This window comes from Ixodes scapularis, unplaced genomic scaffold (assembly GCF_016920785.2).
Source record: "Ixodes scapularis isolate PalLabHiFi unplaced genomic scaffold, ASM1692078v2 PGA_scaffold44__24_contigs__length_19508400, whole genome shotgun sequence".
Lineage (NCBI taxonomy): Eukaryota > Metazoa > Arthropoda > Arachnida > Ixodida > Ixodidae > Ixodes > Ixodes scapularis.
In genome coordinates this window covers 3,382,937-3,401,948 of record NW_024609873.1, presented here as the reverse complement: position 1 = coordinate 3,401,948, position 19,012 = coordinate 3,382,937, and the positions used below count along the sequence as shown (strand labels likewise).

Below are 19,012 nucleotides of genomic sequence, written 5' to 3'. Positions count from 1 at the left end.
GAAAGCGGCCAGACCCAGCTTTTCGTGCAAAATGAGAAGTCAAAACTTTGATATCGCAACCTTTCTGCGATCCGCTAATAGTTGGATATTATTCGCCCGCATAAGTGAGGTGGGCGAGTCATATCTGTCACACTTCTTAAAACTAAAACGCACACACTTCATTTGTAAATTTTCTAAGATGTGAACGTCAGTGGCTGTGTGCGGGTCCCACAGTATGCTCGTATTTTCTAGCTTTGGTCTGACAGTGAATTGTAAGCCAATAATCTGAAATCAGAGGGGGCATTCCTAAGTTTGCGGCGGAGGAAACCAAGCTTTTGGTATGCCGTTGAACAAATATTTTGTCACTCTGAGGTACTTCAACTCGTCTACTTCTAGGATATTCGTATTTTCATTGGTATAAGTAAACTGGAAAGGCTTACTTTTATTTGTTCCTCGGAGAAATACTGTCTTTTCTGAGTTTAGCTTCATGTCCCAAATACTGCACTAGTTTGAAATTCCAACATGCGTTCAGATCCTCCTGATCTTTCTGGGACGACATTTTCTGAAAAAGAGCACAATCATCCGCAAATAACCGTATGTTAACGGGATCCTTTACTACAGGTGTGACGTTTATATATATATTAAAAACAAAACTGGACCGAGAACGCTCCCCTGCGGTACCCCGGAGTCAACAGGTAGGGCCTCTGAATATGTACCATTTATGTCAACGTACTGCGTCCGGTTGGATAAGTAAGCTCTAATCCACTGAACCACTTTTGACGGTAGGCCAATTTGTTCTAGTTTGGAAATCAATTTACTATGAGGTACCCTATCGAATGCCTTACTGAAATCTAGAAATACAATGTCAACCTGTCCTGCCCTGTCAAGAATTGAACTAATAGTGTGAACAGTGGTTATCGACTGAGTCACGGTTGATAACCCCCTCCTAAAACCATGCTGAAATTCTGTGATAATGTTATAATCTTTAAAAAATTCGTTAATATAACTTGCAACGATATACTCCGTTACTTTACATGGGACGGATGTGAGCGATATAGGACGATAATTTGAAACACATAATCGATCACCCTTCTTAAAGATCATCCCGGAATAGCACAAAAAGTGACTTAAACGGACAATCTCATAACGGCGTTAACTTTGGCAAACACTGCTTCCCTTAATCTATGATTTTTCTTTTTAAGAATAGAATTAGGATAGAAATGATTAAGTGACCCCAGCTTCTCATTTGGCTTGACGTGCGTGACGATGCGGAAGTTGGAAAAGGGCGATATTTCGAATTTCAGCGCATGAGTATTTTTTTTTTGTACCTCGTGTTACAGAATTACTCAGTTTAGGGAAATGTATTTTACTTGCGATTTCGTAGATTTTTTTTTTTAATAAACATTAATATTTATTTCTGTTATTTTCTTTATTGATACTGTCGGCCCTTTACAAGGCCTTTACAGGAGTGGTAATACATACAAGGATGTAAAAGAACAATCATGCACTGACACTTCAAAAAAGTGATTCACCCGGAGGAATAAAAAAGCAAAAGAAATACATTCAAAACAAAATCACGGCACATTATCAAGCACTATACTCTTTATATTTTCAACAAAATCACAGACATTTGTCATAGTGACGACGGAATTCGGGAGTTGGTTTTATTCCTTTATTGCCCTAGAAAAAAACTAAATTTGAAACAATCACTTTTGACAGATGATTCCCTGATGTGCATGCTATGACGATGTCTCGTACATCTCGTACCCCTTCCCCCCCCCCCCCCCCCCCCTTCCAACTACGGTGAGCCTGGAAAACATTCAGTTGAGTGAAAGATGGCTGGAGTTCCTGACAACGAACGGACCAACACAGTTGAGCTGTCCCTCCGAGGCTACTTTCAGAGGGCCATATCCAGCATGGCTGGAAGACCGCTGAAAACGGTGAACCGGATAATACAAGCATATAGGGACGAGCTGTCCAGGGCAAACACAACTCGCGTAGAAAGCGCGTGTGTCCGCCGGAGCACGCAATGTTGTGCGGCAGACGACAACACGAGCGGACGCCAGCGCGAACACGAGTCGCATAGGAGACGACCGCGTGAGCGGCCGCCAGCGCCCACAGGAGTCGCATAGTAGACGACAGCACGAGCGGACGCCAGCGCGAACACGAGTCGCATAGGAGACGACAGCGTGAGCGGCCGCCAGCTCGCACAGGAGCCGCATAGCGGACGGCAGCACGAGCGGCCGCCAGCGCGCGCATAGCAGACGACAGACGGGGGTTGACAGTCAAAGCGAGAACAGCGACAGGATTTCTACACGCATGCGCAAACCTTCACAGCGGCGCCGCAGGGCGGCGCCTCAGGTAACAGCGACAGGCGGAGGCGCGTTCACGCTCATATTGTTTCCGATAGTACGTCCATGTAATTATTTTTGTCTATCTTAACTAGACCATGAATGACCAAAAAGTGAATTTCAGGCTTTTCGCACTTTGTTCTTAGTTCAAGAGAAGGAAGTTCAGCAAGTCAGAGTTCGGTGGGGGAATGGTTACGATTATATTTATTACAGATAAACCTTGCTTCGGCATTAGAACAAAACCATGCAGATTCACTTCTCTCTTCTCCAGTTGCGCTTTGCTCCGACGCTTGTCTTTTGTACTGCATTTTTATGTGTAAGTCCGCGTTTTACTTGGTCTTTGTTCCGATGCTTGTTTTCTGTGTTCTATGTTTTACATTGAAGTGGGTTAGGGTTACAAGCAAGCTAGCGCATTCCCGCTCATATCCTTTGACTTGAGTCTCTGCATACTTTGTTTCACCTTGCGATGGACCGCTGTGGACGTTACGAGTGACCCCAGGCAGTCCAGCACTGTGAGCGGGACTACACGCACGGCGGGTTGCTGCGCCCCAGGGTCACGCGACACTCGGAAGGCACTGGATTGGTTTGGATGGCTCTCGTGCTGTCTGTTGCAGTTCATGGTAAGGTGAAGTATATAGATTGTCGTCACCGCTCTTGTCGCGTGACCGAACTGACTAGGCCTCCATGCAGAAAGACAGTTTTGTGACGGTCTATACAGTCTCTCGTGCTGTGCCGTAGAGGTTGCACTTCATCAGAGGATGTGTTCTTGACACTGTGCATGGAGTCGCTTCCAGCAGCGTACAAGCCGTATTGCTGTGCAGGTATTTGAAGAATACAGTATTTCTGCGCCACGCACGAACTGAACATTTTTATGGTATTATCAAACAAACACGCTGGCCGCGTATGTCCTAAAAACCAAATGCAAAAAAGTTTGCCAAAAAAAATTTCAGGATTTAAGTTTTGCTGTTTGTTGCGAGCCACGTGGTCGAAAGACCGGTGTTTTAAACAAGCATCGACATATCAAGGGGCTTTCTCGATTTTTGCATTACAATGTAAACAAACACTTTGTGCCACGTACCAGCACTCCGCTTAGTAAGATCAGTCCTTTTTTAGGCATTTTGCATTTTTTTGTAATTGTCTATGCGTTTGATAATGTCAGATTTACAGTGCTTATGCCGGCAACACAATGTAGCTGTCAAGTGCCAATTTTTACGTTTAGGAATTAGAGGAATGGAATGGAGCGACTCAGCCATTCCAGGAGTGGGAATGGGCCCAGTATCCCCATTCTTAGGAGTTGAAAGGAATTCAAAAATCGCGAACTCTAATTCCCCGGAATGGAATTGGAATGGAATGGGGTTGGGCCCATTACGCAACACTGGTGGAAATGAGAAGGGTGGAGAGGAGGATTTTCCTACCTCGCGGAAAACCTTTTTTTATTTTTTTATTTTTGTAGGTCGGGTTAATGAGCAATGAGGACGAGAGGACCTGCGTTACGATGCATTTTCTATCCTTCTTTCTGATATCTTCGTTTGCGCATTTGGATCGCGTCCCGCCGCAGTTCCTTTATGCCAGGCGTCTCAGACACGCGGCCCGCGGGCCGCATGCGGCCCGCGACACGCTTGGATGCAGCTCGCGGGCAAACGCCTACGTGTCCCGGTCCCCATGTGTCGAGCGCTAGAAATGCAATGCGCCAAGTGATCTTATCTCGTCGGCTCATTTTCACTCGAAAAGCGGCTCTGCTCTTTAACGCATTGACATCTTTTATACTCATATGTGTTAATTTGCCGCCTTTTTCTGTTTATTTTTGTTTCCCAGCTTTTTTGTAATGAACAACTGTTCCGCTACTAGGATGCAAGCGCCGGCTATTCGTTGAAGGGTGCATCTCGGCTACGCGAACTCTCGATCAGCCCTACACTCTTATCTACGTCCTGGATAATGGCCTGGGTACAAGCGGTACTCCTCAATGTCCCGCCTAAGACACGGGATATAAGCAGCCCTGTGAAGAAAACTATCCGTGAAGCCTCGGGAAGCGGCCTAAAAAGATCGAAGTACCACCTGTAAACGGCCCTAACCCCGCCCGAACGTCTTTATGCGGCTCACTTGACAGCCGCCGAAGCGCACCGTCACGCTTAAAAGAAAAGAAAGCGCGAATGAAGCACAAAAGTCCGTAAAAGCCGCGTGTTTTCGCGTCTCCCCCTCACCGCTGTCGGCGGCGGGGCGCACGTTCGAGCCCCATTCCCTCTCTCAAGTCCCTTTCTCTCTCTCTCTCTGGAAAGTTGAAAACAAAAGTCATGGATGAAGAAAGAATAAAACAATTAAAACAGGGACAACACAACCACATCACAAAAACAAGAAATTTTTTGCGAGTCCTACCGCGCATGCTCAGCCCGCGCAAAAGGCGTAGCTTGGCCGGTAGTCGCGCGAAATTGCGTTGTCGTCGTCGCGTTCTCTTGTGCGCGCAAGCCGCACCGTTCAAAAAGGGAAGTTGGTTAGAGATCTACGGCGGTGATGTATTCATCGCGAGACATCAAAGGTGTGTTGCGAGGTCAATGCCACGCAAGCAACTGCGAGTGCGATGGCTACAGCAGGGCCCTCGACAACTGCAGCCAACCTGCGGCTCCTCACCAAGCGACGTGGTGCGTTTACTGCGGCCACAGCCCTGTACAGCACGCACGGATTAGTAAGTGCCGCTTTTATTTCATGTTTTTCTGCGTGTGTCAGTCGAGGGGCACGCGTGTTCGGAACACCGTTGAGTACCCGACCGCTTCGGTATGCACTTCCGTTGCGTTGTTCCGTGTGACGCTACCGAGACGTATGCCGTTATTGCACTTTAGTTTTAGTTTTCACGTAGGGGGAGGCACTCACTTGATCGAATGACGTTTTAGCGAACGCCCACGTTTCACCGAATGACACTTTAGCGAACAGTCGTACTCCACGAAGCGGCGTTTTCGGGTGGGCCAAATGGGTTCACATTTTTGTAATAAGCCGCCGCAGACTCGCCGGCGAAGCGGCGTAAAGCGCAGCACGGCGGATGGGGTTAACGCGCGCCCGCCGTTATTCGCTAAAACGTCGATTCGCTCAAATGTCGCTGTTCGCTAAAATGTCACTGGCTCATGTGATATGGACCCCGATGTGCGTGTCATCTTAGTATGAACAGTCGATTGCCGCTTGCTGCCGCGGGCGTGGATATTTTTGTGGGCTCCCCGCGCCGGGTGCCTGGTAGAGCAGCATGGGGGGGGGGGGGGGGGGGGGGGGGGGGGGGCGGCGGCGGGCGGCCCAAAGGATTGCTACCCGTTTTTTACGCGTATTTTTATGTTTGACTGTCTTGTTCACCCACCATTTCCTGTTATTGTCTTTCTTTTTTCTTCTTTTTTTTCCCCCATTTGGCGGCGGGCAAACAGGGCGCATCTGCGTACGAGTCTCAACCTTTCTGTCTAGCCTTGCACGCTGCCGAGTGAGTAACCCAACTGTGGAAAGAAAAATTATTATTAATATTATATCCTCTGTGAGTTCGTGCTGTCGGCATCGAGTACTGCATAAAATGACATTACAACAAAAAAAAACATAGGCACCCAGCACATACAGATACTATGTGCTTGTTGCACCCCCCCCCCGCCCCCCCCCCCCCCCCCCCAAAAAAAAAAAAGAAAAAAAAAAAGTTAAGTTATTTAGGAGTCCTCACGTCTTGTTTTTTTCCTTCTGGGTTGCATCATTTTTTTTTTCTGATGGGGCAGTATTGTGATGATTTTACACTCGGCCGTCAATGTCAAGCTTGTTGCACAGCTTTTTAAACTAACAGTGGAGAAAACATTCCACAAGTGACTTTGTATAACCTTAGACAATTTACAGCCATGTTTATTTCTACAGCTCTTTCTGCCCAAGGGAAACAAAGATGGTGCTAGAGCACCCATTCATTCGTGCCTTTTAGATAATACTGTGGGCTTGGAAATTTAAACAAATGTTTAATGCCAGCTGCTGACCAGGAAGCTAATACTGCCAGTAAAAACATTTGATGTTCTCGTGTGATGCCAGATTCATACCAGTTCCATAAATTGAAGTTATGAAAGTGTCATTTTTGCTGCCATATAGATAAAAAGACCACGTGAGGACAGCATAATTGTAGACATTGACAGTATTTATGACTATACGACATCAACAATGACATTTCTGACTTCATGCAGCTTGATTATTTGCTCTGTTTGCAGGTATATTTGAAGGCGAGTCATGCGATCTGTCTGACAACATGCAAGGGTCTACTTCGCAAGGTGCCATCATCAGTACCTCTGAGGTCATGAACAACAGCACCTGCACTGCTGCTGAAATTCTGCTTGGTGAGTACCAACATGCATATGTTGTGGTAAACACAGTTGTTTTGCAATAACTGAATCAACTTCCTGTTCACGTGGTTAAAAAGTCATTAAGGCAACAACTGTCGCCTTGATGACACGGGCAGGATTCCCTTGATTGTACTGTTAACTTCAGCTGTTGAACAACGAAATCATGTATGTACATAAATTCATAAACAGCATTGGCACAGTGCACACATTAGTTAAGCATAAAAAAGATGAACACTCCTAGGGATAGCAATTGGAACCTCTCTTAACAGGCTTTCAGGACAGTCAGTAAAGGGCCTTCATCTTGCAATTATAGTTGTAAATATAAAGGGGGACTAAAATGTTAAGATGAGCTAGTTAATAAATTTATATGTTCCTGCACAAAGAAGTCATGAACCGAGAAGGCTCGAAACATTTGTGTATTATTATCCAGCTTGCCTGCACCCCTGTATTAATTGCATCAACATCTTAACCTTAATGTAGGCCTCACACTTGCCGGTCGTAATGCTGGTGGGAGTTGTTGAAACCCGTTTGCTCTACTGACGTCTTAGGGCTCCACTGGAAATGGAGAGGTCCCTGGTTTGAAACCAGGACCAGGCGGATTTCTTCAGCTGCACACCAGTCACCTAGCTGCTGTTGGAGATTTTGCATTTGTCCTTTGTCCCCTCGTTCCCCTTCTCCGGGGATAATTTATCGTTTATTCTTATCCAGCTTGCCTGTACCCCTGCATTAATTGCACTGGCATGGAACATTCAACACTGCATGAGTTACGTCTGAAAGGTTATTTTAAAAAAGCCGCCTTTTTATAGCTATAAGCACATATTTTTTACAGAAGTTCGTAACGACATCAAAACTCCGACATGTCTCAAATATTATTATTCCCACTGTCATGTATGTATGCTACAGTCATTTATCAGTCATGTATGGTTGCCCTAAACCAAGATCTAAAAAAGCAACTCTTTGTGCAGAGTACATTTTGAAGAAAGCAACAAGGCAGTTAGTGTAAATAACATGCTTTCCATTCAAGTGAAGGCCACTGGAACTCGCAATACACAGGTGATAGGTTCATAATGAGTGCAATTAGAACAGTTATAATACTTGAGTTATATACTTAAAGAGCCCTTGGTCTCAGGCTTGGCCAGTTTGCTGACATGTTTAACACTGCTGTTTTTGTTTTGTGCCTCTGTCAACAATGCTGAAGATCATACAGTGGAAACAACCGACGGGGACGATAACATGGAAGTCACCCTGAGCCCAAGTGACACTGCGAACATGGAAGCCGCTCAGAGCCGAAGTGACACTGCAGACGGGACCAGGACGCCAGCCAGCTTGGAAGGACAGCATGTATGCTCTCAATATAACTTTTTTTGTGAAGCGTACACTTCATTTGCCAGACACATGACGACTTTTCATCGTGGCACTAGTAGTGTCTTTGTGTGTAGTAAGTGCAGCTGCACATTTGCATTTTTGAAGCATTACAAAGAACATTTCAAGATATGCAAAAAGAAAACTTCAGCTTTCTCGAGTGCTAACTGTAGCTACAAAATGGATGATGGAAATCTTTTAGAACTTAGTTGTCCTGAAGGGCAGGATGCCACACAAAGTTCTACTATAGCTGATAGGCTGTCAAGTCTGTGCAGGTGCCTGGAAGGACAGCACAGGTGTCACAAGACAGTCATCGACGTTGTTGTTGAGAGAGTTCATGAAATGTTCGCGAAAGCTGGAGTGCCTATTAACACCGAACACATAAAAACTGACCGCCTTCGAAAGCGGCACTATCAAAATACAGGTGTCTTTGTGCCTCCTACTCAAGTGAAACTCTTAGGGAATGCAAAAGCCTGTATTATAAAGCTATCAGATCTTCTTCAAAACCTTCTGAGTCATCCAGAGATTGTTGCCTATGCGAGAAATCCATGCAGACCTCAAAATGATTCTGTCTTAGGGGATTTTTGGGATGGAGCGAGGTTTCATTCACATCCCATTTTTGAAAAGCATCAGAAAAATATCATCTTACTGAATTTATACTACGATGATATTGAACTTGCAAACCCTATCGGCACAAAGAGAGGTAACCTAGGTAAACTTGGTATTTTTTATGTGACACTGTTGAACTTGCCTCCTCATGAACGCTCCAAGCTGAGTAATATCTTCTTGTTGGGAACTGGTCACACAGCAAATTTGAAGAAGTATGATGCACGGCTGAAGTTTCTTGAAGATTTTATAGAAGTGTTGAGAGCGCTGGCCGATGAAGGGTTAGTTTTTGTCACAGACAAAGGACCAGAAAGGTTTTTTGGTGCTGTAATGACCTTCACAGGAGACGCTCTTGCTACTCACTCTTTGGCAGGTTTTAAAGAATCGTTTAGCCCAACAGTGTTCCGCTCATGCCGTACTTGTCTTGTACCAACAGCAGACTATGTACAGTACACTCACCATGGACAATGTGTTCTTAGGTCGGAGAGTGAAGTCAAGGCACAGGTGCAGAGGCTTAAAGAAAGTACTTGTGTTGCAGAGCGAAAGCAGCTTTCAAAGGAATTTGGCATCAATGGAGAGTCCGTTCTGACCTTGTTTCCTTTTTTTCTCTTGACCAAAGACATTTTGTATGATCCGATGCACATACTGCTGGAAGGTATTATACCGAAAGAAATTTCTCTTTTTCTTAACATTGCAGTGAGGGAAAGGCATTGGTTTTCACTCAAGGAATTGAACGACGCAATCTCCAATTTTAAGTTTCATCGTGCAGTCAGTAGAAGTGACAAGCCAAGACTGTTCGAATCTGATTTAAAAGTGGTTACTTCAGCGAGTGCATCCCTTGTGTTGATCCTTCACATCCCTTTGATCCTTGACGGCTACCTCCCTGAAAATTCTCCACTTCTAAAAAGTCTCGTTCGGTTAGCCCAGATTACACAGTTGGTTTTGTCTCCAGTTTTGACTGCAGAGGCAGTTGGAGACCTTGAAGAATTGGTTGCCAACCACCACGAAACATTTGTTGTGTTATGGGAAAAGTGCAGTCTTTCCTAAGCTCCACATGTGCTTCACGTGGTTGAACAGATAAAAACTCATGGACCGGGGCGGCATCACTGGACCATGCGTATGGAGGCCAAAAATGCTGTTCCAAAATCGAAAAAGATGTTTAATTTTAAGAACATACCATTTTCGGTCAGTGAATTTCTCCAAACTAACATGTCTCACGCTCTTTGGAATTCTGATGGGAGTCCCAAAACTGGACATGCGACTACAAAGCTACCTTCGATTGCTGGTGTGCCTTACACTCTTACTCAAAGCTTTTGTAGTGCTGGACTGCCTGAATGTGGCATAGGAAAGACTGCTCTTGCTATGCCAAAGGTCCTTGTTAAAAATGTGTTACTTAGGGTAGACGATGTTGTTGTCATTGGAGCTGCCAGTGAAGCACCCTGCTTTTGCAAGATACGCGACATAGTTTCGTTTGAAGGTCAGGTCTTCTTGAAGTGCCAGCTCCAGACCACAACTTCCTATATGGAAAAGGCAAATATTTTTGTTGGAAGTGATACTCTTCATGAGACCATATTTACACCCGAAAGTTTGCTTCTTCCATGGCCTGTTTTTTGGTACTCCAAAGAAGGAAGCGTTTATCACATTCCTCAATGTATTTCATCTTGCTCCCACATAGAAGCAGTGTGGTAACTGGTCTTCCTACTTACCGATGGTTTAGTAAGAAAAGGTACCCCTCCATTACCAGTTCACAAAAGAGAACTTAGGGTGTGTATTCAGGGGCAATTACTTGTACATAGCGGTATTATTGTGTGATGAGCTGCGAAGAATGCTTTCACATGCAATCACATTATGCTTGTTGTTCTCGCGAATGCACTATTGTAGGTCCCTAATTTGTTTCTTGAAGATAAAGAAAAATGCAGTATAGTTTTATGCAGGCAAGTTTTAAAAGCAGGCTGTTGTCAGAGAATACCTGATTGTGTGAAGCTGTTAGTTGGTACTGGTCCTCCTGTTGTGACATGTCTCTTTATCACATTTCTACATGGTTTTATAATAAATTTGCATCATTACCGTCTGTCTTAAGTCACTTCGGTTTTTTGGAAACGCACAATAAGGTACTGGTGAATTGCTGTTCTTTTTTAAATCTTATATTTTTATTGTACATAAATTGACAATTAGGACTTTCATATTTTGTTTCTTCATATAGAGAACTCTTCCAAGTATGCACTGGTCTTCTGATAATCTGCTGCCCCAGTTCTCATCAGTGGTTCAGCCATTACTGAAAGGATTGGATATCAGCGAAAAAGACCACCGTCAATGCTCCAAGCAGCTCCGCCACGAGCTCATTCATTTTCTTAAGTAAGTATTAAAATTAAACACGATAATATCCTTATTAAAAAAATAGTAAGGGCTGTTCATATATTCAAGCAGATCTGCCAGTTTGGAAGATAAATTTATTTTTAGAAGTGGCGCTGTTTACGAAGACTGGTAATGAACAGTAAGGCAGAATGCGGTACAGCTCACCATATAAGGATGCTCTGCTCTTACCAACCGTAGAATACCGTGCATCCGCACTAAGTGCCTACCCCCAAAATATTACACATGAAAAAAAATATGCACAGTACATATATATATAAAATTGATGACTTCACATGTGCCCTTCCCCTTTTTTTCGTGATTATCTTCAAATTTTGAGTGGGCACTTGCTCAGTATTTTACGGAATATACCAAAAATATGGCTCAGCTTGTTCTGTTCTATGCTTCTTATTTATTCCACTTCATGAGTTCTATTGCAAAAGACTCTTTACTTATTTCAAAGAGGGCTTGTTTATTTTACTGTACAGCTTCACATGCCCTTTATAGCAGTGGAATTTCAAGCATTTGTTTTGTGCTAGCTTTCTTTCTTTGCCTCGATGTTTGCATGGGCAACATTCAGAGGGGATGTACAGTGTATTCTATACTGATGGCAGCAAAGCTCAAAGATCCCTGTGTGTTAAAGTTCAAATAATTGTCCCCAGGAGGTCAAAATCAATCCAGTCATCTTGGACATCTCTTAAAGCCAATTCATTGTGTTTAGATATTGAACACAGCCCTTTCCTATATCTTCTATTTCTGTTGGTCCTCACCAAGAAGATGGCAGAATCGTATTGCTCCTGGCCAGAAGAACATGGTAGAGTGTTATGCTAATAAGGCTTCTGTCTCAATTATTTTTCAGCGAGAATAAACTAATTCAAGATGGGAATTGTGCCATGCGGCGATGGAAGTACTTTGCATTAGGAGAGTCACTCGCATCAACTTACCCAAACATGCTCTGGGAGGAGGCCCGAAAAGACAAGAAAGGGCGAACTAAGTCACCGAAGGTAACTTCAATAGCAGTTTCCAAGTGAAAAATATTCAAAGGTGTTAAGGGACCCTGAAATAATAGCATCAGGCACGCAATAAAAAAAAGAAAAGCTTGTAACTTTAGCGCAATGGGTCGGGGCAGTTTTTTCAGCATATGGCGGTTTTGCCCCATATGACGTCATGCACCCTGCCCCTAATGAAGCAGCGTTGCGTTCAACGCCTACCTTCCTGTCTGCTTGGAAGAGGAGCCCCAAATCACAGCCAAGTGATTGGCACTCGTGACGCCCGTGACATTCTGTGGGACGAATTCTGGTATGCTCGATTCACATACCACGATGTAAGCAAGAGTCACAAGCTTCCCCTTTCCCTGTTCCACCATTTTATGGACACCCCTTTTATGATACCTTTCAATGTTCTCCACTAGTCAGGTATATATTTGCGAGGGGATCACCTGAGCTAGTTGGCCGTACATATTTAGTTTTGTTTAACCAGCTGGGAACTTACAGAAATATAGAGATAGGAGAAAAGACACCCAATCGCTCTATATTTCTGTTAAGTTCAGCTGGTTCCACAAAACAAATAATATTGTGCAAAAAAATAGTCTACATTGAAGTAATTCAGGAATCAAACATTTCCTTAAAATGGTCTATAGATTTAAGTCCTGAATTATAAATTGTTGTTTCATTCAATATACTCTTCCTTAAAGTGTTCATTCAATGGATCTTGCTATTTAAGCCAGCCAACTCACACTCTGTTAAATGATTATTACGGTGATTTGTGCAATTTCCTTTTATAAAATTTTCAGAGTGTGTTCATGACCAAACTGTCTGAGGCAAGACGGCACAGGGCTCACAGGTGGGCAGCTAGAGAGGCTGCTAAGACTCCTGTGGTTCAGAATGCAGTTGTGCCACCAGAACTGGATGCTGAATCTGCATCAAACGAGCTGACAGCAAGTTGTGTATTAAAAACTGTGCACATCATGTAGCTACACTCGATATGCTTACTCCCCACCGTGAAAAAATGTAGGCGTAAAGCAGCATGTTCTACGACACTGGTGGTGCAACACACTACATCGGCCCATGTATCTGTAGCTTTATGTCGGGCGTTCTTTTCCTGGCCACACGGCATAGAAGCACACTAAGCAGTAGCCTTAACTGCAAGTAGTTGAAAGACACTTGTGAGTCTTGAGACACTTATTTTCTGGAAAGGTGAAAGAACACTAATAATAATTTATTTCTTTAGGCACTTAGTAAAGCTCTTGGTCCAGCTGGTCCATTCAACAAAGAAAGGCTGTTTTTGCTGCTGCATGCCACGCTCGGGGAACGCAAGACCAGTCCTGTGGCTTGTCTGCCGTGCTACTTTCTTAATGAAGATATTGTGAGTATCTTGGATAATAGTGCATGCTGTTCCAAATGATGTTGCACTGATTCACACAATGTACTTTCTAATTGCAGATGACTCTAGAGGCAGAGCTAAGGTTTGGCGACAACGTGGCTAATCTTTTGCAGAGACTATCGAAGGTTAAGCAACTGGTATCTACTATCTGTAACCGGCAGATGGACTTTGCCGAGATCGACGATTACCTTAGGGGAAGACATGCTAAATGTGCACTCATAACATTGGTAAGCTGGTTGGTGAGCGAGATATTTGTGCAAACAAATCAAAAGACATTTGTTGTCATTGGCTATTATTTATGTAGTTTAAAAGGTTCCACTTGATTTGTATAAAGCAGCTGTAAATTTTTTCTGCAAATTTCTTGGTTTTTGGATGCTTTCACCATCTTAGCACTGGGAACTAGCTGGACAGGCCAAGGGCACAGACAGCTTAAGTTAATTTTTTTGGAACTGCACTACAATACCATTGTACAGGCGTACCAGTGAAACCTAAATAGGTGTCCGAGGAAAGTGTTGTACAATGTTATATATGTATAATGTGTAGCGTTTTTCTGAAAAAGGAAACACCTTTTCAGAGCGACGTCTCCGCTGAGGACACAGCATCTCCTGGCCCAAGGATCTTCTGGGGCATATCGACAAAAATCGTCTCTTGTGGAGGGCCTGGCGAAATCATCGAGCTAAATGACGCTACTTTGGAGAAGGCTCTACTCCTTTGCCTAACGGTGTATTATGTCAAGGACATAACATACCCCTCGGCATTTGCGCAAACGTTGGGGCTCGTGCAAAGTGCGATAAGCAATGGTGAAAAATTTCCCCGCTGCTGGGCTAACAGCAAGCTCGTAAAGATTCTCGAGAGCATGAAGGTTACGTAAATGTACATATGTTTACTGCGGCAAAGTCACTGCAGGTGTTATTTCACAGAGAAAGAATATCCCTGGCTTTAACGTAAGAAAGTACTCGTTCATCTTACAACGCAAGTGCATAAAAAAGAGTAGTTTTTTGCAAATGCACGATTAATGTAACAGCCTGATGACGTACAAATCAAAGTATGCTTGTGCCATTCTTCGCGGATCCCAGTGGTATGTGATAACATGTTGCAATGTTTGTATTTATTATACAGTAATGGGCACAAGTAGATGTGTTCGGATTGCTGAAAGCTAGCGCAAGACGCAGACCCTTACAAAAAAAAAGTTGCCCAGTCTATTGAAATCTTTGCGACTTCTTAACGATCCTTGCGACTTTCTTCCCTACCCACTTTCTAACAACGTACTTGTATACATTCTGTATACACCTTTTTCAGACACGGGTCTATACACTGCAGTGGTTAAACTTTTTATCGAGATTGGATTCATTATTACCGCCCGCTTTGCATATACTTTTTATCAATGGTATTGTTCAGACTTTGTATAGACTTTGTTGAGGTAAAAGTCTGTACACTGCAGTTGTTACAATGTGTATCAAAATTGAATTGATTTTTATCGCCCGCTGTTTATATACTTTTTATCAATGGTAGTCTTCAGAGTTTGTATAGCCATTGTTGATACGAAAGCCTATACACTCCAGTTGTTAAAATATGTATTGAGATTGGATTAATTTTTATAACCCACTTTTTATATACTTTCTATTAATGGTAGTGTTGAGACTTTGTATAGCCTTTGTTGAGACAAAAGCCTATACACTGCTGTTGTTCCCTTATGTGTCAAATTTAGATTAATGTTTTATTCCTCATTCTTATATACTTTTTATTAACATCAGTGGTCTATAAAGCTAAATAACTTGACATATCTGTAATGCATAAAAAAGTGAGCTTCTTTTCACTTTCTATGAACAAAGAAATTATAAATACACAATGGGCAGAACTATGTGCTTTTTAGCCGAATGAACAAGATTCAAGCTTACATTGAGACCATATAGAACCACTCTACTGTGTAAAGAGCAACGTCCAAACGATGGGGCCGGAAAGCCTGCTTTGGACAAGACCAGGGTGGACGCTGTTATGGAAGTGCAATCATTCTATTCTTTTGGCCATTATAGATTTTTTTCTTTTTTTATATTTTTAGGTTTTTGTCTTTTCCGTGTTCCGAAATATCTGCTCCCGAATTTTCTACATAATCTGACTTTTTTTTTTCTGCTCACCTCCTGGAAACCTTCGCTACATTAGTCGGATAAAAGTGCAAAAATCGGAGATGAATATCGCGGAACACACGCTGGTTATTCGAATTACACAAAATGAAAGTCTTGGCATATGACCGCCTCAAAGTTTGCAATAAAAACATATATCCTAATTATAGTAATTAAAAAGTTAAATACCGAAGTTTAGTTTTTAGTTGATTCGTCCGATAATAGCGATGGTTATATTCCCACCTAGTGTCCGTCAAGCCATACAAACACGCATCGAAAACCGCATTCATATTACTTTTCCCCCTTTATTTAAAAACTTCGTGCAGCTAAAAAAATCAACAACAAAAAACACTGTGTTGTAACGTTTACTAGAAGAATCCCAGATTCGGGACGAACTCCCTCGTGGAGACAAGAGCGTCCTTTCATACGGTGACTTCTACAGCGCCGTGCGTGACCGTCCCGGTTTGGAACCGGTTTGGAGGAACAAATGGGCGCATCTTCCCCCGCGTTGCCTCTGGCGGTTCGGGTCCTCCTCTCTTTCGAAGAGGGAGGCGAGGAAAAGAAGGACAATGAGACGACGGCCAGAACGCGAACGCAAGCGAGTCTCTGCGCACGACATTTTGACTATTGAACGAAAGCTGTTCGCAGCGGAGTTAAAAAAAGTGTTGTTGTTGTACTCAAGTAGCGCCTCATCTGCCAGCAAGAGAAAACCGCTGTAACAGAAAACTTGATGCTGGAAACCCGAGATTACAGCGCTGTGAACACTTGGAACGCCTAAAGAAAAGTGAGTGATTCTTCCTTCTGCTAGAACGACAGCACGGAAGTTCACAAGAAAAAGCGCAAGGCGGTTCGGTCACAAGTGACGCGGCTAGAGAACGACGTTGAGGCGTTGCCGCAGTCTGCGCAACCCAACAGCGAGGACCTAAAGCTACTCATCGAACGACTGATCCTGGTGCAGGGCGAACGCAGCATCGCCGACGCCACCATCGAACCACTCATTTCGGAGTAAGACGGAGACCTCGAATTCACCCACGTCCTCGAATATGCGGACAAGATCGTGACACTTCATGACGAAGATGAAAAGCCAGCTAAGATGCAGTGCGGAACGCGACAATCCAGCCAACGAGAGTAACCTGATTGGAAGCACTAACAGATCGGCAACGCTGCAGCGAAGTCGAGTATCAAACTCCCAAAATTTGAACTTCTGAAATTCAACCGTCAACGGAAGAAATGGCAGCCCTTCTGGGGAACAGTTCGAGAACGCCACCCATCTGAACTCGGACCTATCGCCGGCGGAAAGGTTCAACTACCTGCGATCAGCGCTGAGTGGCGATTGAACAGCTGCCATTGCCGGCTTCACAGCCCACCACACAGTGGTGCTCCGACGCCGTGGACCTCTTGCGGAAGACTTTCGGAAGCCAGGAAGCACTCATCCAAGTCCACATGGAGGGCCTAATGGATATTCCTCATGTGTCGTCGTCACGGAACCCTAAAGGCCTCAGACGTTAGTATGACAACCTAGACGCTCGCGAGGACTCAAGGAGTTGGGGGTGAGCGAGGACTCCTTCTGTGCAATGCTCTGCGCGGTTTTACGTTGTGCTCTCCCAGATGACATGTTTCTGGAGTACAACCTAAAGATGGCTGCGGTGGACACGGAGGACGACATCAGCCGGGGCCGGCCGCTTTGGATACAAACTATATAGGATTAAATGTCTGAAATTTCCAGAATAAAAGTCTACAGGAGTTCTAGCAAACCTTTTCTATTCACAATGTATCCACCTTTTTATCGCGTTTCTTGAGCTAATTGGCCGACCACTCGGGATCAAAAAGCTGTAGACTGAAGTGTCTGAACTTTGAATAGAAGATCTACAGACATTCTAGCAGTATTTGCTATCCACAATGTATCTCCATTTTTAACGACTTTCTTTATTTAATTGGCACGTCAGTTTCAATACAAAAGGTATACACTAAGATGTCTTAACATTGGATAGAAAGTCTACAGGCATTCCATCTGAATTTTAGACACTTTAGTGTACAGCTTTTCGAAACCCAGTGGTCGGCCAATTAGCTCAAGAAACGCGATAAAAATTTGGATACACGTTCAATAAGTAATCGATTAAATGAATCCACAATTTTGTATACGAATTGGATACTCCCTCGCTCAATTTTTTTGTAAGGGGATAGTGATGCTGTGATATTTTCCAGTAAGAAACTGAATACAGCAGCTCCTGATCTCTTTTTTTTTAGTTAATACTGTAATACAGTTTGTGTGACTTGCGTAACTTACCTACATTCGGTCACATTTATTTCAGTAAAAAGAGTAATAAGTACTGTGTTTAACAGTAATAAATATTCTTAGGAATGCAGAATCTTGATCTCACTGTATTTTTTGTTGAAAAGTGCTTGGTACAGCTATTCCATGCTTCGTACAACGAAAAAGGGCTAACTGTGATAGTAGTGTGAGTTCTTAATGTGTTCGTTCGTTTGAATTTCAATAAATGGATTATACACCCTTCAACAGACTGTGTGGGCTGCGCTAACAATTACTTAACTTAATACTTTATTGCTCTAAACAACTTAAAAGCAAAAAATGAAAAAAAAATGACGGAGAAGAGACATACACCACGAACTGGTGCTAACTTTCAACGGATTTATTGAAGCCTGTCAAACCCAGCGCTATAGTCTCTTGTGTATGGGATGCTTTTATCACGAAAGGTTAGCGTGATAGACAAGACTTCACAGATGCGCGCTGGGTTTGACTGACTTTATTAAATCAGTTGAAAGATAGTGCCAGTCCGTGTTGTGCGTGTCTCGTCCTTACTCTTTTTTTTTTTTTTTTGCCCTTTTTAATTTTTTTAGATCTTGATGAACCAATTAGCCCAAACCAAAGCTTCAATTAAGCAAATACTTTATTGCGCTTGAAAGAAAAATTGAATATGATGGGCGTGCCGCTTAGAGGAAAACAGTTATGTCTTAAAATCAGCTGTTCTTTTTTTTTTTTTTTGTAATGGAAGCTAATACACTAAAAAAAGTTTGTGCGTCTACTTTCACGCACGACACTCGGAGAGCCAATCACCACATCTTACGGAGGCTGCTCAGCGAGTGACAATGCCGAAACATATGTTTAGACCAAAAAAAACGCAGTCTGAGTTGTGACATTAAGCAATGCAAAACGTCACTCTTGCGTTGCTTAATGTCACAACTCGAACTGCCTTCTTTGGTGTAAACATATGTTTCGGCATTGTCATTCGCTGAGCTGCCTCCGTAAGTTGATTGGCTCTCCCAGTGTTGTGCGGGAAAGTAGAGGCACGGGCTTTTTTTAGAGTGGAATGCATAATTCCTGACACTTTTTAATGAAACTATTGATGCTGTTAGCAGAAATTGAAAAATCACGTTCCCGATAATCCTGCATGTGCCTAACGCTACAGGCGTTAGACATCGCATACTTAAGGGCGCTAGCTATTTGGCTCTATAGCATGTTACACTCGGGTATTTAATAAGCTCACATTTTGAAGGCTGGTAA

The 19,012-nt window shown here is 43.4% G+C and overlaps 1 protein-coding gene across 1 annotated transcript; it reads left to right on the top strand.

Moving 5' to 3' along the window:
* Positions 1 to 9,997: 9,997 nt before the first annotated feature.
* Positions 9,998 to 14,281, top strand: LOC121837493. The gene is made up of 7 exons (XM_042293088.1): positions 9,998 to 10,165; positions 10,839 to 10,990; positions 11,847 to 11,991; positions 12,780 to 12,923; positions 13,217 to 13,351; positions 13,429 to 13,596; positions 13,944 to 14,281. The coding sequence occupies exons 1-7, from the start codon at positions 9,998 to 10,000 to the stop codon at positions 14,238 to 14,240; spliced, it is 1,209 nt and encodes a 402-aa protein (XP_042149022.1). The 3' UTR covers positions 14,241 to 14,281.
* Positions 14,282 to 19,012: the final 4,731 nt, after the last annotated feature.